The sequence below is a fragment of the Nilaparvata lugens genome, chromosome 9 (assembly GCF_014356525.2).
Source record: "Nilaparvata lugens isolate BPH chromosome 9, ASM1435652v1, whole genome shotgun sequence".
In the NCBI taxonomy this organism is placed as follows: Eukaryota; Metazoa; Arthropoda; class Insecta; order Hemiptera; family Delphacidae; genus Nilaparvata; species Nilaparvata lugens.
The window spans coordinates 7,306,437-7,327,514 of NC_052512.1; the positions used below are offsets into that span (position 1 = coordinate 7,306,437).

Genomic DNA, 21,078 nt, shown 5'->3' on the forward strand with positions numbered 1-21,078 from the left:
ATTGCTTTATTTGTGAGATGAATCGTTTTGTTGAGTTCTGGCCTATCATACCTGTTCGGAATTGTACTTATTACATTCGTCTTATTGAGAGTGACGCCATTTCTTCTATTTTATTTCTTATTTGCGGAAGATGATCCAAGTTTGGAGCAATAGATTATTACTCCGAGCCACCCAGTATAATTATATAATCATTTTCATTGAAATCTTTCGTTTGGTCTCTAGCTGACTCTACTACTGCTTCAATTTGTTGCGTCAGACTTGAAGAAACACTTGTTTTTCAATCCTTTGTCAAGGAGGTCACAACAATCTCGTCCATGACTGGATGTCAATAGTAAGACTTCACCTTTCCTACTTTTCTTTGATTTGATTCCAGTTTTCTTAGCAGTCTTCAAAGCTTCTTTGTACGTTTCATTCCGCTCATTTCCATCAATACTCATCACCCTATTTTTATTTTGGCTTTGTCAGTTTGGGCAGATGATTTTCTTTTACTATAATTTGCATCTATATTCTCATCTTCCCCATTATACATAGCTAATTTTCCAGTTTGGCTAAAAACATGAAAGAGTTTTCTACTCTTATTGCACCACACTCGAAAGATGAATCAATATATATAGTACCCTGGTAAAGAAATTTCTTATTCTTCTGTCTCAATCAACTGAGATTTATTCTCGGCTCTCAATAAGATATTTTCTGCCTCCAGAACTTCTATTGTTGTCAACATTCTTGCATTGTTTTCACTGATGTATTCATTTTCTTGTTTCAATAAGGTTTGATATTGTATACAAACGAATACTAAAATTAGAAATTTAATAGAGATGGCTGATATATGAAATTAAAAAACACTTTTAATTAGATAGATAAAGAAATTACTGCGCTATTTAATTTGAAAAAACTCTATAATGAATTATTTTAAACGAAAGCAAGGAATTATGAGTAATAATTAGGAAAGATTGATTAAAAATTTATTTTAGGGATTTTAAGAGCGTTTATACCATTAAGAGGAGAAATATTTTGTGTTAAATAAAATGAAACTAGTATATTTTAGTTGAGAAGTTGTTTCAAATTAGTTAAAACAGTAGAACGTCAATAATCCGGATTAATTGGGACCGGACCCCATCCGGATTATCAAATTATCCGGATTATCAAAATTACGTTAAAAAACGGTCAGCACGCACTATCCAAGAAACAAAACAGTTAAAATTGCATATACATTAGGTAGAGTATAAGGTGCATGAAAAACACGTTATTAAAGCACTGTATCGTATATTATTCACAGCAACATGTATACAACGCACAGTAAAAAATTTTTTTCTTGCCAGAGACGAATCCGGATTATTGAAGGTCCGGATTTTTGACGTCCGAATTATCGACGTTCTACTGTATACAAAAAGTTTACAGTTTCTAGGTTAGAAGCTACAACGAAAAGTCTTTTCAAGATTCAATTTCTATAGGATAAAAACGAAAAACAGTTATCTTATCTGTGGCAGGGCAAGCAGTTACGAAAACAACCCGTTCATCACCACGGCTCAAGCCGAACTGATATTGAGATCTAGTGCAATCGAATTTTTATATCATAAACTACTATGTTCCAAATTTCGTGAAAATCGTTAGAGCCGTTTTCGAGATTTGTTAAACATAAATAACCATTTATATAAATACAGAAATTGCTCGCTTAATATCTCTAATATCGGGGCACCGATATTCGCTTGTTATTATTTATTGATAAACAGAGAAAAAATTTTCAAAATGATTGGGGAAGGAAGGCTAGAATTTTGCCCAAACGGTGACAGCCCAAAACTCTTTCTTTCCCGAATTTTGATTTATAAACCATAAATGGTCCAAAAAGTAGGTTTTGTCTCATACACTTGAATCCAGGTCCAATTTTCAGTCAGAATATTTAAACACAGAAAAGTTCTAATTTAGGTTGTTTACAAACAAATTGAATAACAAAACACTCACTAATCACTTGAAACTGTAAAATAATTATTAACTTTGAATATATGATATACACTAATTTAGAGTGATAAACCATGTCATGTCAACAAATCATTATTTTAATAGAGTCTATTAAAATTTCTAGATAATATTTCTCGCAAGATAAGGTAAGCTGTTTGAATGATTACACAGCTGATCTCCCACACAGGCACAGCATCTTCTGTTATCGACAGACGACGAAATCTGTTCTTCCAAGGATGAATTATCCTTTTAATGTCCTTCAGCGAGTTTTTCCAGGTATGAGACCTAGTGCAATCGAATGATCGAATCTTATATTATAAACCTACTGTGTTCTGAATTTGGTGAGAATCGTTAGAGCCGTTTTCGAGATTCGGTGAAATACAAACATATAAACATCTAAAAATATAAACAGAAATTGCTTGTTTAATAGTATAGTATAGGATACAGAGTGGGTGAAAGTTCGAGAACGGCTTAATATCTCATATACCAAGGTAATTAGAGGTGGGTGTGATTGGGAGGATCCTACTCAATTCGAAAATACTACTTTACTATGACTTTGAAAATCTGGTCCGCCATCTTGGATCCGCTATTTTTAATGCAACTTTATTTTTTTAATTCTTTTTTTTTTAAATGAAATGAGGAAGGTGGTCGGTCATTCGATATGAATTTTAAGAAAAAATGAATGGTGAAAGCCGCATATCGATATCTCAAACCGTTTAGAAAATATTCATATTATTAATCATACCACTCATGTGTTTTTTAGATTTGCATGATATTGATTAATAATGTGAATAACTTCTAAACGGTTTGAGATATCGATGTGCGGTGTTCGCCATTCATTTTGTCTTCAAATTCCGTATCGAATTCATATATCCACTGACAACCTTCTCATTTAAAAAAATTAAGTTACATTCAATAAGCCGCTCCTCCTAACTTTCTTCTAATTCCTTGGAGACCAAAATACGTTCTTCCGACTACTTTTGACAATTGAAAAATAATTTCAATTATTTCTGATAAACTTTCTCGCTTTCACCACCTACTTATCTCTCTAACAAAAAGTCTCCAGCATGTCGAAAATTTCATGTTTTCTGCTCGAAATGACTCGACATTGACGAACATAATCATTAATTAAAAATTACCATAGGTCGGATAAAAATTATCCAGAACCAATAGAAAGGAGACATTCTCCCCGTTAATTTGATATGAAATTATTATGCATACGACACTTCATGATTCTGAGGGAAGTGATATTCAAAAGAAAAACAAATCTTCGCGATGTTTCCAATTTTATCATAAAAGTTAAATTTCCTGTTAATTCTTCAACCCTGAAACTTTGTTAGCACTACTAGGATATCGGGGATTATATTCTGCATTCAATTCTGACGTTGAATTGGAAATTTGAGAAAGTTGCAATTTTACACGAATTGGCAACCCTGTAATTTCTTTGGATGGAGGGCCAAGTCTCAACTTATTTTACACAAACTATAAGCCGTTCTCAGACTTTTTTCTCTCTTTTCTGCTCTGAATAGTATTGCTTTATAATGAGAATATCTTCAAAACGGTTTGAGATATCGATATGCGGCTTTCGCCATTCTTTTTTTTCTTGAAATTCCGCATCGAAATCATGTATCGCATGACACCTTCCTATTTAAACATAGATAAGTTGCATTCAATATGACGGACCAGATTTTTAAGTCATAAAAAAGTAGTATTTTCGAATTGATTAGGATCACCAATCACACCTACCGGTCAAATTACCTTTGTGTATGAGATATTTAGCCGTTCTCGGACTTTTCACCCACTCTGTATATAAAAATGAATGTCTGTTTGTGTGTTAATTTGTTTGTTCCCTATAGACTCGAAAACTACTTGACAGAACGGCATGAAACTTTGGGAATATGTTGTGTAAATATTGGGGATGGTTTCTGACCAGAAATTACAATAGGGGGGCTAATGATAATTATATATTGATCCATTTTACATACTTATGTTTTCGAAATTCTCGGCCGAGTGGCTAACGTAGAACGGGAAGATCATGTTGTGATAATATGATTTAGCATCCGAACTTACCAGCTGTAATAAACACGTAACTCTGTAATAAAATTGTTTACTGGTATTAAAACGGTAGTTGCACATAAGAAGTCCGTAATGAGATGTAAATAAAAATATTGATTGTCAGATAAATTTCATGATTCACCAAATAAAGTCAAGTGTGACATGAGATACATTGACTTTTTGGCGGTACGAAGTTCTCCGGGTGAGCTAGTAATAGGATAAAAATAACCAGATATAAAAATATAAACAGATATACAGAAATTGCTCGCTTAATATAGTAGGATATACTAGTATTTCTGTGAACAGTAGACCTCACGCAGTATCTCATCCACAAGTACCTGATTGAAACTATAGACCTTATGGAAATACAGCAATAGTCTGGCTTCTCCACACATCTGTGAAATCACTTGTCAGCTGATTTATGATGCATAATTCCATAGTCTTATTTTTACTCTAATATGAAGGATGCTCCTTTGAATCCTGCGTATGAAGGAGGCTCCTTTTCCCTTTTATATTATCCTTGAAATGCAAAAATTCCTAAAACCTTGTATATACGTCGACGCGCAATTAAAAAAGGAACATACCTGTCAAATTTCATGAAAATCCATTACCGCGTTTTGCCGTAAATGCGCAACATATAAACATTTAAACATTAAGAGAAATGCCAAACCGTCGACTTGAATCTTAGACCTCACTTCGCTCGGTCAATTAACCAGCTGAAATCATGTGTCAGCGCTTGTAATAGCTCCCAAACAGCCTCAACTTTTGCTATGAATGAATGAAAAACTATAGTAATTCCATGCAATGAATTCTTCAGCTGACTAAATTATACTTTTGCACATTTGAAAATGGACGAAGGAGTGAGTAAGTTTGTTGTCCAACGAACTTGTCATGTAAAAAGGTTCGAAGAATACGTGTCCAAAATATGAAGCTGGTTGATCAATTCTTTCTAAAGATATTGTAGAACATAGCCTACAAACAGACAGACAACGACTTTGGCCTTCAGTAAGTCAAAAGTGAGAACTCGCTAACGCTCGTTCAATAACTTTCTTCATAATTAGCATTCTATAGAGGATAGCTTATACCGGTTTATCTAACATAGCAACAAAGCTAAACGTTTTTTGGGTGTAAATTTGAAACAGAAATTCTATATTTTGAATATTTTCACGTGATGAATCACAATTTTTTTACATAAGTATTTGAAATCTTTGTATTTTTTTATTTTAGAATTAGGTGTTTCTTTTTGTTTGTATTAGTTATTATTGCATAAGTTCGTATATTTTTATCATCATTTCTCTTTTTTCATTTGTATCTGTACATTTTTATTGTCAAGGATAAATATTTGGGGAAACCCGTTGTCTCTATTGTGAAGAAATAAATAAATAAATTTGAGAACTTTTAGGCATTGTAATGGTGAAGATGATTTTGATTTAATATTGTGTTTTTTTTGTGAAAATTGAAGTTTGATTTAAGATGAAGATTAAGTTTTGATTTAAGATTATTTTTTTTTTTTGTAAAATTGAAAGTTTAAATTTCAACCTCAAAATTGTTCCAGCAATCTGTTTTTATAATTCGAATATGTGTAACGCTAGTTCTCCTCCAATGTTGCACATTGGTAAATTTTTAACGCTAAATGGACTAGCAAATAATGGTGGTCAGGCAGAATTGTTTCTCCTGACTAAAAGCAATACAACATCTCAAGAAATTGTAAATATGTTGGCATTTTAGAATCATGAGCTTTATAATTATGCGTTGTGTATCTGCCATACACTAGTAGTTCTGTGAATAGTAGACCTCACGCATTATTCTCATCCACAAGTACCTGATTGAAACTATAGACCTTATGGAAATACAGCAATCGACTGGCTTCTCCACACATTTGTGTAATCACTTGTGAGCTGATTTATGATGAATAATTCTATAGGCTGATTTTCACTCCAATATTTGCGTATGAAGGAGGCTCCTTTTTCCTTTTATATTACCCTTGAAATGCAAAATTTCCAAAACCTTGTATATACGTCGACGCGCAATTAAAAAGGAACATACCTGTCAATTTCATGAAAATCTATTACCGTGTTTCGCCGTGAATGCTTAACTTTAAACATTTAAACATTAAGAGAAATGCCAAACCGTCGACTTGAATCTTAGACCTCACTTCGCTCGGTCAACTAACCGGTATACGTGATGCAATATTAACTGTTCCTTCTTGTCGAAAATAATCAAAAGTGAGAATTATATAAATTTACACTTTCACTCTTGTGTGCGATCCGGCTTAAGCCAGCTTATACATTTGTATAATAATAAAGTTTATTTTGGATTCAGATGAGGGATGAAGATGTTGTAATTGTACAGTGTATTTTTCAATTCAAATAGGATCCTCAATGAAACCTGCTGTCAAATTATTCTTGTAAAAGAAATATTCAGCTGTTTCCATAATTTTCACTAACTCTGTATAATTAAAAGTTGCGGGTTCCAAAGATTACATTACACAGTTCTTGAGCGAGTTTCCAACCCAGGGGTCACCAGTTGTACATGACTGTATATATAAATAAAACTGACACTAAGCAAACGACACTAAATGATTTGTTCTCCTGTTTAGGGTGACAGGAGGAGAACTTTTCGATTATTTAGGAGATGAAGGCCGTTTAGAGGAGAAAGGTCTGTTCACATAGTGCGTCAGATATTGGAGGCAGTACAACATATGCACAACATACATTTGGCACATCTTGATCTAAAGGTAAGATATCAACTCTCTGTCATGGTAAGATTCAATTAAAACTGTCTGCATTCGTTGAATGGGAGCTGTGATGCTATCAATAATAAATGCTTACTGGAGTCAAGTCTTCCTCCTTCTCCTTCTAGTCTTCCTCCTCCCCTTATAGTCTTTCTCCTCCTCCTTCTAGTCTCCCTCCTTCTCCTTCTAGTCTTCCTCCTCCTCCTTCCAGTCTTCCTCCTCCCCTTATAGTCTTTCTCCTCCTCCTTCTAGTCTTCCTCCTTCTCCTTCTAGTCTTCCTCCTTCTCTTCAAGTCTTCCTCCTCCTCCTTCTAGTCTTCTCCTCCTCCTTCTAGTCTTCCTCCTTCTCCTTCTAGTCTTCCTCCTCCTTCTAGTCTTCCTCCTCCTCTATTATTATTATTATTGGTTCAATCTCTCATCTTCCCACATTTAATGTATTGTAATTCTGTTCTTAACGATATTCATCACTCTGAATGATAAACTACAGCGTTGCCAAAATTTGTTTACGTTTCGTCTACTCTCTCCAACGCCATGATCATATCACCCCAGCCCACATTGCTAGTTCAACATTAAAGCTTCCCGATCAGAGGTTTTTTCGAATAGTCAAGCTTGTTAGAGATATCTTGAAATACGGTATCCGAACTATTTTAAAGATGATTTCAAATTTGTCTCTGAAGGTAGGAGGATAGATGCTTCACATACTAGAACCGGAGAAAGTACTTTAAGGATACCCAATCATCGAACTACTATTTTCACAAATCCTTCTAGTCAGTGCCTGTCGTGCATGGAATGCACTTCCTGTTTCTATCGGTCCATCGAGAGCCGAGCGAGCTTCATCCTAACTTTAAAAAAACATCTTTTGGAACAAATGACTGAAACTGTCCGGCCCTAGACGATCACATGACATCCATCCCCCACCCATCCACAAATACAAACCTTTAAACCATGTTATAGAACGAATTATATATATATATATATATATATATATATATATATATATATATATATATTATATAAACTCATGTTATTTCAATTATCCACTGCATACTGCTGTATATTACTGAAAGTTGATAACCCTGATCTACTTTCAGCCTACTTCATTTTATTAATCAATTATTTGATCTTATCTACCTATATAATCATTTTACTCTATCAATTTTCTGTTTTTTCTCTTTATATTCATATTGATTAAAACTTTCACAATATTTCCATTAATAAATAAATCCTTAGTTTAAATAACGAAATTAACGTTTTGGTAGAGAGTTAGTGGGGAGGATATTTTTAATATTCTTTCCGAAGAATGGACATTGATATGTCCAAAGCTCCGCCAATTTATGTAGATGCATAACAATATGATTATTATCTATAGTTATTATATTACAAACGGCTTTTTCATTTCATATACAGTTCAATAATTATTTTCTTAGTCTATATATGTAAATTCATCTATAATTTTGCTGTATTGTAAGCTATTGTATATAACTGTATAAGCCAGTATATATTGTAATCTACATAAATAAGTACTCAATCAATCAATCCTTCTCCTTCTAGTCTTCCTCCTCCTCCTAGTCTTCCTCCTCCCCTTATAGTCTTTCTCTTCCTCCTTCTAGTCTTCCTCCTTCTCTTCAAGTCTTCCCCTCCTCCACCTTCTCCATCTCTTCCTCCTCCACCACCCCACCTCCTCCTCCTCCTCTTCTCTTCCTCTATATTTATAATGGCAGTATAAGTGAATCTTGAGAAACGTGCAACTGTCACTCCCGTTGGATGGACGACCACTTAAAAAACAGTCTTGGCCATTCTTGAAGGAGAAGTTTATCATTGTTTCTTATGGGAGTTGTCACACGTTTGCAGTCGGCCTATGCCTGAAAATCTCAATAAGATATAATGTTATTCTTTGTTCATTATTAAGTCCGATTCCTGTCAATTTCAATCTTGGTTTATTGTTTTGACAGCCTGAGAACGTGCTGGTGGTATCACGACTGGAATGGCTGCCGCACATCAAAGTGATTGACTTTGGTCTGAGCCAATGGCTGGATGAGACAGGGGCGGATGTGAAGACTGTGTTTGGCACCCCTGAGTTTGTGGCGCCCGAGGTCGTCAATTATGACAGCTTATCGCTAGCTACTGACATGTGGTCCATCGGTGTTATCACTTATATTTTGTGAGTATCTATATTATGTAGTAGCTCTATATTACTCTACAATCATTACCATGCACCATACTGGTTTAATCGAAGATAAATTACCTGATAGATTACTTATATTTTTTGAGTATTTATTAGTAGCTCTATTTATTTATTTATACATATAAATGAGTGCTACAGGCATAGCCCAAATGCACTCATGAATAAAATTCCATCAGTTGGAATGTAAGATAAACAATACAATTAACACAAAATATCATCATTGAATACAATTTTAAAAAGCTGGTGTACGAAAAAATGAAAGAAAGTTATAAATAATAGTAGAGGAAGAATCAAGTTAAGTGAAAATAATTTATAGGAAATAATAATAAGAAAGAGAGGATAGAGAGCTCATTAGAAATAAAGTACTCAAAAATAATACAAGTGAAAGATGCTACATAGTAATTACTGAATCAGAAATACAAGAAATGACATGCTCAGTATCACATTTTACCCGAATAAATCCCACGCGAAGTCCGAACGACTACTCACTAACAAATTATTGTGGAATGATCATTCAAACTCGATGCGGGAGACTTTCAATTATCAAAAATATAATTCAATCTCCTCTTCAAAGTAGGTTTTGCAATGGTGGAAAGATCAATTCGTCCATACAGCCGGAGGAATTTCCTTGGTATACGTTCATTGGTGAATAAAATGACCAACTATAAGGCACCTGTTTATAAAAAATTCCTGCCTGTTACTGTTATTGAATGCTGGAACCCTGAAATTCAGTTTAGCCAACAGATTGGGGCAATTTACTCTTCCAGCTACGAGGTTATACAAGAACAAGCATGACAAGACCCTTCGCCTGGACTCCAATGTAGCATGATTGATCATGCATCTCAATCTCCCTGTAGGAAATTGCCCCATAGGATTGATTGTATCTCCTGATAATAATCAGTCGCAGGATTTGGATTTTTTAATTTCAAGAGTGAGGCCTGATAGGGATTCCATACGATTGCACAATACTCTAACAAGCTTCAAACCAAACTGATGAAAAGAGCAGTCAGGGTTTCCTCACTTCTAATCTCATAATAAACCCAAGCATTCTATTGGCTCTGCATACCAAATTGCTAACATGAGGTGTAAAGGACAGAGATGTGTAAATAAATAGAACATGTGTCAAATATTTCTCCCAGATCCTTTTAACTATCCACTCAGGAGAGGAGAATATCATCAATCAATTCGTTACTCGAAAATGTTATATATCTTAGTTTACGGGTAAAAATCATGATTTACACTTATCAACATCAAGTTCAATGTTGACACACGAGACTGTAGACTCACTGAGGCCCCTATCCTAAATCTTGGGTCAAACGGAGATAGATTTGCTGTTTGCTCTAAATAGAACATGTGTCAAATATATCTCCCAGATCCTTTTAACTATCCACTCAGGAGAGGAGAATATCATCAATCAATTCGTTACTCGAAAATGTTATATATCTTAGTTTACGGGTAAAAATCATGAATTTACACTTATCAACATCAAGTTCAATGTTGACACACTAGACTGTTGACTCACTAAGGCCCGTATCCTATCTTGGGTCAAACGGAGATAGATTGCTGTTTGCTCCGAATGAAACACATTACAATGAATGTGACCATACCTATACACGTAATCGTAGATTAGTGTGAACGTAGACGGTGCATATTTATTTATTTATTGGCCCCAAGTCATCTAATCAGTAGGTTACAGTAGGTAGTACTGGCGTTGGGAGGTACGTCATTGGCGGTCTTGGAGCCTCTGTCGGTCGCCCAGAGGTTGATAATTAAAACCATAATACAAAAAAACCAGAGTTTTCCTACCAATCTACTATTCAATATATTTCCAGTAATGAATGTTGAGCAGATTTTCATAAAAACTTTAATTCACATTTTCAATAATAAGGACACTTTTTTCAAAGAAATTCAACACAGTCATCTAACCAGAACCAAACAATGTCACGTTTATATAAACCTACTATTAGTATCAGTTTTGCACAATTCATTTCAAATTTCCCAATGGCTATATAGAAACCTTTCTCCAGAATAGTAGTGGCTGCGGCGGGCCGAGTCACTGTTGTGTTGAAGCGCAGAATTTCTGAATGGTTGATGCATGTTGGATGGCAGGATGCAGAGAATTCAATCAAATCACCTGATGATTGAAGTTTGAAATTTTATTTGTTTTTCTTACCAATACATGTTGCAAAAATCGATTCGATTATTAAGGGAAATTTTGGAGAATTAACTATTTCCAGCAGCGTAATTTTCTGAAGCTATCAACCTTGCCTCAAAATGGAAAGCATTAAAGTTGTAGGAAATTTAATCATTTTTTTACTTTCCTTGCCCTATTACCATAGGTAAGGAAAGTATTGCTTTCCAAAAAAAATTAAGGTACCCTAAATTCAAGTTTTCTATACGTTTCAAGGTCCCCTGAGTCCAAAAACATGATTTTTGGGTATTGGTCTGTGTGTGTGTGTATGTGTGTGTATGTCTGTGATCACGATAACTCCATTCCTAATCAACCGATTGACTTGAAATTTTAAACTTAAGGTCCTCATACCATGAGGATCCGACAATAAGAAATTCAATAAAATTGAATTCAAAATGGCGGAAAAAATGGCGGATAGTTACTAAAAAACCATGTTTTTCACGGTTTTCTCGAAAACGGCTCTAACGATTTTCTTCAAATTTATACCATGGATAGCTATTTATAAGCCCTATCAACTGACATGAGTCTCATTTCTGGGGAAATTTCAGGAGCTCCGTAATATTCTTGAGAAAAATGGCGGATAATGACTAAAAAACCATGTTATTCACGGTTTTCTCGAAAACGGCTCTAACGATTTTCTTCAAATTTATACCATGGATAGCTATTTATAAGCCCTATCAACTGGCACGGGTCTCATTTCTACGAAAATTGCAGGAGCACCGTAATATTCTTGAGAAAAAAGGCGGATAATTACTAAAAAACCATGTTTTTCACGATTTTCTCAAAAATAACTAGACCGATTTTTTCAAATTCATACCCTGTATAGTTATTTATCAGCTCTATCAACTGGCATGAGTCTCCTTTCTGAGAAACTAATGGGGGGTCCACCCCATCCTTGAGAAATGGACTTAGTAACCTCCTTCTCGTGCATAAGATAGGTAGGTAGCGCAGTTCATAAAAAGAACACAAAGTCGAGATATTTTGTCAGTAGAACAGCTGATTTGATGACTTTAAAAAAATTACGACTAAAGAAAAAATCATCGAATTTCACAATTTACACAAAGGAAAAAGTACTCTGAAAACAATTATATATATCTATATATATATATTATATATATATATATATATATATATATATATACAGAAGTCTGATCGTAGTTTCAAATATGAGCAAGGAAAGTTGTGTAAGTGTTCCACACCAGATTTTTTTATTTGGATCATTTTTCCAGTGTCAACCGTTCCGAGATTCAGGGGGTAACAAGAAAAATGCATCTTTTTCAGACGTCGTAAATCCAGTCGAAACTTGTATCATTGTACCTTGATGTTTTCCAGATAAATTAGCATTACCTGTGCGTTTTTATTGGCAGGTTAAGTGGAGCATCGCCTTTCTTGGGTGAAACAAAACAGGAGACTTACTCAAATGTGGTGAACGGCACGTTTTCATTTGACAGGGAGTATTTGAATCAATCAGCGAAGATGCCAAAGATTTCATTTGTCGACTGCTCGTTAAGGATCCAAGGTTAGTAAAGAAACTCATGGGTACTCATGGTCTTTCATGATATAACAATAGATTATATTTTGTTGTGTTGATACTGTTCACACCAGTAAGGCAAGTGAATTCTTGATCAGAATTTAATAAATAAAAACGCAAGAATTCAAGAGATAAGTAAACGCAAAAAATTAAGTGAATGAGTAAATGAGTCCAAGTGTACTGTGTTTTGTTAATAAACCTGTAGGCCTATTTAATTTAATGGTAGATGTTACAGTGTGTTCGTTTGCTTTTCAGAGGACGGACTCTGTTGAAGGTAGCTTGAAGCATGCGTGGATCACAAAAAATACATCTGATGTGAGTGTAACATTCTTATTATTATTTCATAATTTTTTTCTCATTTCAATTTTTGCGTTCAAATCCACTGATCAGTAAAAACCTGATCACAGATGAACCACAGAATGGAAGGTCGGCTAGTATCCTGACACCAAAATCCGCCATCTTGAAAAAAGTGTAGCATTGTAATAGCCCATAGCGGTAATTTTAATTTCTAACAAGATGATGCAGTCACGTGTCGTGGTCTTGGTGCACTCAAGTCTTGGTTAGATTGATACCTTCCATTCTTTATGTATTCTGTGGCTGAACGGTTGCAAATGAGTCATGACTGACGGATGTTTCCTCTTATGTTATATTGTAAACAAAACTAGAACCTAACTTATTTTATTGTATAATCAATTAAAATAGAAAACTATCAAGTGATTGGAGTTGTTTAAAATGCTTTGGATGATATTTTTAATGTTATTGAATCTATGTAATCATGCATTTCTGTGCTCCCAAATACATTATAATGGAGTCCATTATAATTGTAAACAACCTCGTATTCAGCCATGTCTGTTTACGTTCAGCTACTCTGTTTATGTTCTTTTACATCGGAAGAAAAGTATGATGAGCTGATCAGTGAACGAACCGGATGTGACGTATTTTTTCTTATGAGTTAGACCAAAGACCTTGAAGAGGTTTAAACTTACAATGCCTATGCCTTCCCAATGCTAGCTCTTACTTGAAATTAAAGGCTGCCTTTGAGGTATTGTAGCGCGAGATATTATACCGGGTGTCTATAAATGAATATCGGGGTTTTAACGCTTTATAAGATTTATTACATTATACTTACAGTTATTAATGATATGTCAAATGAAAGAGCAACTCAAACAGTTTTATATACAAGCTTACAAGTGTTCTATGTGAGCACCATTTGACACACGGCACACATCAAGTCTATAGCCGAGTTCTTCCCAAACGTTGAGTAGTGTGTCTTCTGTAATTGTTGCAACAGCTGCTTCAATCCTCTTTCGTAATTCAAGGAGGTCAGCTGATAACGGAGACACATACACACGATCCTTGATGAAACCCCAAAGGTAAAAATCGCATGGCGTTAGGTCGGGTGACCGTGGAGGCCACGCATAGCAAGCTCTGTCATTGGGCCCCTTGCGGCCAATCCAGCGGTCGGGTACAGTTACGTTCAACCAATCGCGTACTTCGTTATGCCAGTGAGGTGGCGCACCATCTTGCTGGAAAATGTAGTTCTCTAGTTCATATTGTTCCAACTGAGGAATGAGCCATTGCTCTAGTGTATCAAGGTAAGAAGTACCAGTTACAGTCGCTATGTTTGCTATACCGCATTCTAGCGGATCGCCGCGGAAACATTTCACGCACATGCGCACTGGTGCCAACGAACAAAAACTGTTTGAGTTGCTCTTTCATTTGACATATCATTTATAACTGTAAGTATAATGTAATAAATCTTATAAAGCGTTAAAACCCCGATATTTATTTATAGACACCAGGTATAATATATTTTTTGTCATATTATAGATTACAAAAATCTTCAAGCTCTTTAGTATGTAATAATCTTCCAGGTTGTCCCCTCAATGGCCGATTTCAATTCCAAGTACACTAGCGCTAGTGTACTTGCAGCGCTGCATGTGAGTCTATACATCTATAAGGTCTTTGAGTTAGATCAAACAGTGTTTCGTTCAGACCCACGTTCACTCACCGGTCTCATCGTTCAATCGCCGATCAGTGGCTTTGAACGCAACCAATGTGTGGAAAACATCTGATATGGGTCGCTGGTCATAAAACTAAAGATAATATGCACTTTCTTTCCATTTATTGCTAAGATCGAATAAAAACTGATTATTGAAAATTTTTCTACATATTTGCTTTAGCATAGGATAATTGACAATAGAGCAAACGGTCAATAGAGCAAATAATAAGGTTATGTAATCACACACTGCTTCGTTACTTGATTTTCGGTCCAGGAATGATAATTTAAAATGTTGAAGGTTGATTTTATACTCTAAATGAATCACAATAAATTAAAAACTTTAGAAATATTGCACTTATTTGAAAAAATTTAATACAAAATCAAAAACCTAATCACTATTTGTTATTCACAGCTGAAAACTGAATATTTCTCAATCACTTGGGTAGTAATATCTATCAGTAAAGTGTTGAATTGAAAAAAATCAGTGTTTCAAAGATGAATTCAATGTTTTCATAGTTGTTGATTGTCAATAGATGGTCCAGGAAATATGCTATGTACGATGAATCACACAGAATTCCATATTCTTTCCATCTTCCATTTCAGGATGAATATAAGCCAAGCTAAATTCAAAAAAAAATTAAATTATTCTGTCATTCTTCAGTAATTAATGAATGCAATATGAACAACTCTCTTTCATGAGGTGGATAGTTTTTTTCAACATTTTCCAGTTTCTCAATGATAGGGGAGTGATAATATTATTTGTTTAGGTCTTCTAAGGAACGATTATCTACAGCTGGTACCAATCAACTACACTTCAACTCCAAACTACCGTTTTAATACCAGTACACAATGTATCACAGGGTGACGTGTTTATTACAGCTGGTAACTTTAGATGCTAAATCATATTATCACAATATGATCTTGAATCATGATCATCTTTCCGTTTTTCTGTAGCCGCTCGGCCGACAATTTCGAAAAAATGGGTCTGTAAAATGGATTAATAAATAATTATTATTATCCCCCCTATTAAAATTTCTGTTCAGAAACCATCCCCAATATTCACACAACATAATCCCAAAGTTTCATGCCGTTATGTCAAGTAGTTTTCAAGTCTATAGGGAACAAACAAACAAACATTCATTTTGATATATATAGATTTACATTCGGCTCAAACAAAAGCCTCTCTAAATGGAGGTAGAATGATAAGGTTGACAACTTTCAGTTCTGTTGTTTTAACATTTTTGTTTTCAAATCACTTTCAAAAAGTTCATGTAGTACGTACTATTGTGTTTGAGACACTTCTGGCGCTATCATAGTTTCACCACTATTCTGTTCCACAGTCCTATCTCCTGCAATCGTTAACTATATCTATATAAAGCGAAATGGCACTCACTCACTCACTCACTCGCAGAACTAAAAATCTACCGGACCAAAAACGTTCAAATTTGGTAGGTATGTTTAGTTGGCCCTTTAGAGGCGCACTAAGAAATCTTTTGGCAATATTTTAACTCTAAGGGTGGTTTTTAAGGGTTTAAAGTTAGTCTTTTAGCATGTATATTCTTCTTATTCCAATCTCTTAATTATAATTGAAAAATGTCTATACCATATGTTAATATCATCACATCTGAACTACTGGACTAATTAACTTGAAATTTTGCATATATATTCTTAATTAACCAAAGATGGTTGTAGGCCTATTTTCAATTCTACAAAATTTCATTACGTCAAGTTTTCAGTCTGTCAAGTTTTAAAATAGATCGTTGCGGAACACGGGTTACCTGCTAGTTTATTATATATTATAACGAGTTCAATTTTCAACTGTAAACATTTTTTAAATGAAAAGTGCTGTTCTTATTCATAAGGAATAAATTACCTAAGAAATTCCTCATGAATAACATGAACGCTTTTCATTCAACCAATGCTGGCAGTTTAAGGTGAATGAATGTACTATAACGTACAAACGGTCAATTGACAGGTCGATCAATTCTTGAAGCCACCCTGACGTCATAGCTCTATCTAAAACCCCACAACCAATGAACTGAGCTTTTTTTAGAATGCTTCGTGACAATATAATCATCTATAATGGATATTAACGATTGTATTGGTTTCCTACTCCACTCTACAATTCGACTCTTGCTCAACATTCTTCTATTTCTTCTTCTTCTTCCTCTCCCTCTTCTACCCCCTCGTTCTTTTTACTGTTTTTCGACATATTGCATCCAGTTGCCTATCTATTTTTTCCTATTATAATTTTCCTCCTCTCTGGCATTTATTCCCTCAAGTTGTCTCTTTGTTTCTCTTCTCTCTTGTTCTCCTTCTCCTGTCTATTATTATTCCTTCTCCAGTCACATTCTACTCTCTTTCATTCGCCTTACTTTTCATTCATCTTCTCCCTATTCTTATCCTTCATCTGTTTTCTTCTGTCTCATTAAATTCTCTCTCCTCCTTTTTCTTATCCTTCTTCTTTGTGGCCTTCCTCTCCTTCTCTCTTTAATATTTCTCTCTCCGATGGGGAACAATCAATTTTTAATGTTCCCAGTATTCAACCAAAATGTGGTGTGACGGTTTATAACGTCGTTTGTTGTTAGAAGATAATAATGTATCGATTGAGTAGTGGTAGTGTTTTTGTAGACCTTGTTGCTTTTCTATCAGTCGTAACGTTTCTTGTTAGTTGTGCAACTGAAATAAATTGTCTAGATTAATTATTGCCTGTGTTGTAGTGGTGGTGATATAGTGTATATAGTGTATCCATATCTCAATTATTTCTTTTCAATATTGATCAGCCGCTTTATGATGGTACTAAAGTACATTCAATATGTAGAGTAGATACTTCAGTTGAGTAAATACTGGGGAATATAACTGCCATGTTTGTCAATATGCAGGTTTCTTTTGTTTAAGGTAAGCAAACATTATTAAATATGTAGACATTGAATTATTCAAGCTCATCAGTGAACTTATGCTCTGTAGAAAGGAAATAGATTACCATTGGATCTTATGGGAGTGTGCCTACGTTGACACAATGAAAATGTGTGAACACTGCCATAAGATTCAATGTTAATCGATTTCTTGGATCTCTCATCACAAAAAATACAAATTAAAAGCCGGTTTCCGAGCTCGGGATTTAGCTAAGTTCTAGATTTTAACAGCTGGAGTCAGAAAATTGGCTTTCCAAAACCGGTCGTAGTCGCAGTTTTTATGATAATCTTTATTTTCTCATTTCTTCAATTGGAAACGTTTTTCCTTGATGAAATGAAAAATTCCTAAGTAAGCTTAATTCGAATTAGCTGAAGCTTTACACTATTTTCTCTTTATTTTATTTTGTGTTCAATTCTCTAGTTTTTCGAAATTTAGTATAAACTTGGACTATGACTACGCCCCGTTTCGAAAAGTGAATTTTCTGACTCAAGCTGTTTTAAGTCTAGAACTTAGCTGAAACCCGAGCTCGGAAACCGGCCCTAAATGTTCACTTCAATTTACTCAAATCTTATTTTTTTCCATCAGTTGTTAAAATGCTTAAAGCTATTCAATTATGCTTCTCGTAGCATGATTGCTTAATTATTTACTTTGTATTATTTCAAGTTTATGGAATTATTCAATTATTCATATTACTGAACTCTTGTAGTGCTCAATATTTTTCTCGATCTATATCATTTGTATATTATATATATAGGGTGATTCATAATTATGGTAGAATAATTTAATACGTGATAGTAGAGGTAAAAATGAGAAAAAAAATTCTTATAAACATATATCCATAAACGCTTCATTAGCGAGCTATACAGGGTGAAAGTTTTCGTCCGGAATTCAGTTCCTCTGGTGAAATACACCGACGCTGAATTGCTTGGGGACTAGTTTTTGAGAAACTTATGCTGGATTCATATGGAAAAATATCTGAAAAATTGAATAAAACTAGTCTGGAAACTGTAGTGTGAGTAGTATTTGAGAAAAAAGTTGAAATATGCAGAAAATCTAAGTAAAAAACACAGACTTCTACGTTTGATGCCCAATAACTTTCTTTAATGACCAGTAAACAAATAATTTTTACAATTAAAATTGTAGAGAATTTAATTCTGAAAAGAATGATGTAAGCTGTGTAAACAAAATTTAAATAAAAGTTGAATAAAATGTATTTTTATGTAGTATATTACACCACAAAAATTTGCTGTTTTATGAGGAGAGAACTAATAACTCATAAGTTGTAGCTGATTGCAAATAAAATATTCGGTTTTTTATGAAAAGTCTTATTTTTATCTGGAAGTAATATATCTAAATGACATTAAACCTATACCAAAAGACTAGAGATGATGTTCAAAGTGACCTCCGTTGTTCTGAATGCATATGTTCAGACGTCTTCTCATCGATTGTCAGACCCGTTCAAATATTCCAGGAGTCTGCTTTATCATTTCTATTCCGTTCAAAATCCTTAATCGGATTTCTTCAATGGTATCAATCGGAGTATTGTATACTAAGGGTTTCAAGTGTCCCCAAAGATAAAAATCCAAAGGATTTAAGTCTGGTGACCTAGCTGGCCATGGTACTGGCCCACCTCGGCCTATCCATTGATTTGGAAAGCTGTGATTCAGGTGTTCACGAACAGCAACACTGAAGTGTGCTGGAGCTCCATCAGAGGATTAAGTTTGTAATATAAATTAAAACAGGAGACACAAGATATACATAGATTGAAAACACTTAGAAACTTACATTAGAAACGGAAATTTTCGGAAACTGAGTCTCCTTCCTCAACCGAGCAGTGAGTGGGTAGCCTACAGTTTGAAATCAAACGGTCGTGACCACAGAGTACGCACGGAGAGTCAATTGTAGCAGCAGAGACCACAGATTACGCGGTGCAGACGGATGGGGTCATTAGACCCGATAGACCCGATTTAATTCAACAATAAAAGGGTACAGATTCAGGGGACATTATGGGGTATTTAGGGGGCGGTTACAAACGGGATATTTAAGATTTGAGTGGGTTATGAATAAGGAAAGGTGTAGCTTATGAATTGATAGAAAGGAGGAGATTTAAAATTAGCAATCAAAAAACAATTAGACTAAAATTGGAGAAAGGAATTGTAGAATTGAACTTGAATGAAATTTATTTTTCATTTTTATTGAACATTTAATATATATTTGATAGCTGTGAAATTTATTATGATATGAAATTTATTCCAATTTAATTAAACAGTTTTTTTAGAGTTGATAGCTATGGTAATATTGCTGTCTGTTGAGACGAGGACTGGAAGCAGCACCAAGCACCCAAATAAAAGCCAATTCTTTCGTCTTGACATCTATGGAGGGGGCTGTGGGAGGGAGGGTGGAAGGACTTTGACTTTGAAGCATTGGTCAAAGTTCTTGTTGTGCTCAGAGCCATGGGTGGGGATGGGTAGGGAAGTATTATTTTTAAAGGAAGCCCTGTGATTGTTGATCCGGAGGTTTAGGGCAGTGGTGGTTTCACCTATGTAGAAGGCAGGACAGAAGTTGCAGGAAAGGAGGTAGATGCAATTACTGGATTTGGTGGGTGTAGTTGGTGATAGGACTGGTAAGGAGATGGAAGAATCAGTGATAGGACAGGTTTTACAGCGGGGGCGTTTGCAAGGTAGGGTACCAGGTGGATTTGGGATTTCATCAGAGGTGAGTGATTTGTTTTTACTGAAAATTTTCTTGAGGTTGGGAGGTTGCTTATAAATGAGGGTGGGTGGCTACTGGAAAAGGTGTTTGGTAGAGGGATTGGAGGAGTCGACATGGAACAGATCTTTAAGGACAGGTTTGAGGTTTTCAATTCCAGGGAAGTAGGTGGTACAGAGCTTTGGAGTTTGTGGGATTTGGGAATTTTTTGTGGTTGGATTAGTGTCAGTTTTGGAGGAGATTTGTTTCTGTAACAACCGTTCAGGAAAGTTATATTTCAAGAGGGATTGGTGGAGTTTTTTGAGGTACTGTTCAAGATGGTGGGGATCACTGCAAATTTTTTGGCCTCGGATTGAGAGGGAACGTGGGAGGGATCTTTTGATGTGGTAGGGATGGCAACTCTCAAAGTGTAGGAACTGTTGAGTGTGGGTGGATTTGGTGAAAGTATTGGTGGATAAGGTATTGGAGTTGGAAAGGATTACATTGACATCTAGGAAGTTGATGGAGGATTCAGAAATATTCCAGGTGAAGGAGACAGAGTAGTTGGAGTTGAGTTGAAGTTGATAGTTGAGTTGAGTTGATTGTTTTGATAGAATTTATAATTACGCCAAAGAAAAAAAGGCAAGCGTAGCAAGCCTGCCGGCTAGTCTAGTATAAGTATACTATATTATTCATGTATTTATACATTGTTAGATACAATATCATTCTCAACTATGAATGATTGGGAAAGGAACAACAGGCCTAAAGCCCAAAACAGTTCCTTATTGATCTATTGATTAAAATGTCTCTGATCGACTCCT

General features: G+C 34.9%; 1 protein-coding gene across 1 annotated transcript; it reads left to right on the plus strand.

Annotated features, from left to right (window-relative positions):
• Positions 1-6,671: 6,671 nt before the first annotated feature.
• LOC120353118 (death-associated protein kinase 2-like) lies at positions 6,672-12,644 on the plus strand. Its single transcript, XM_039435770.1, has 3 exons — positions 6,672-6,748; positions 8,697-8,905; positions 12,488-12,644. Exons 1-3 carry the CDS (start codon positions 6,713-6,715, stop codon positions 12,642-12,644), a joined length of 402 nt encoding a protein of 133 aa, XP_039291704.1. The 5' UTR covers positions 6,672-6,712.
• Positions 12,645-21,078: the final 8,434 nt, after the last annotated feature.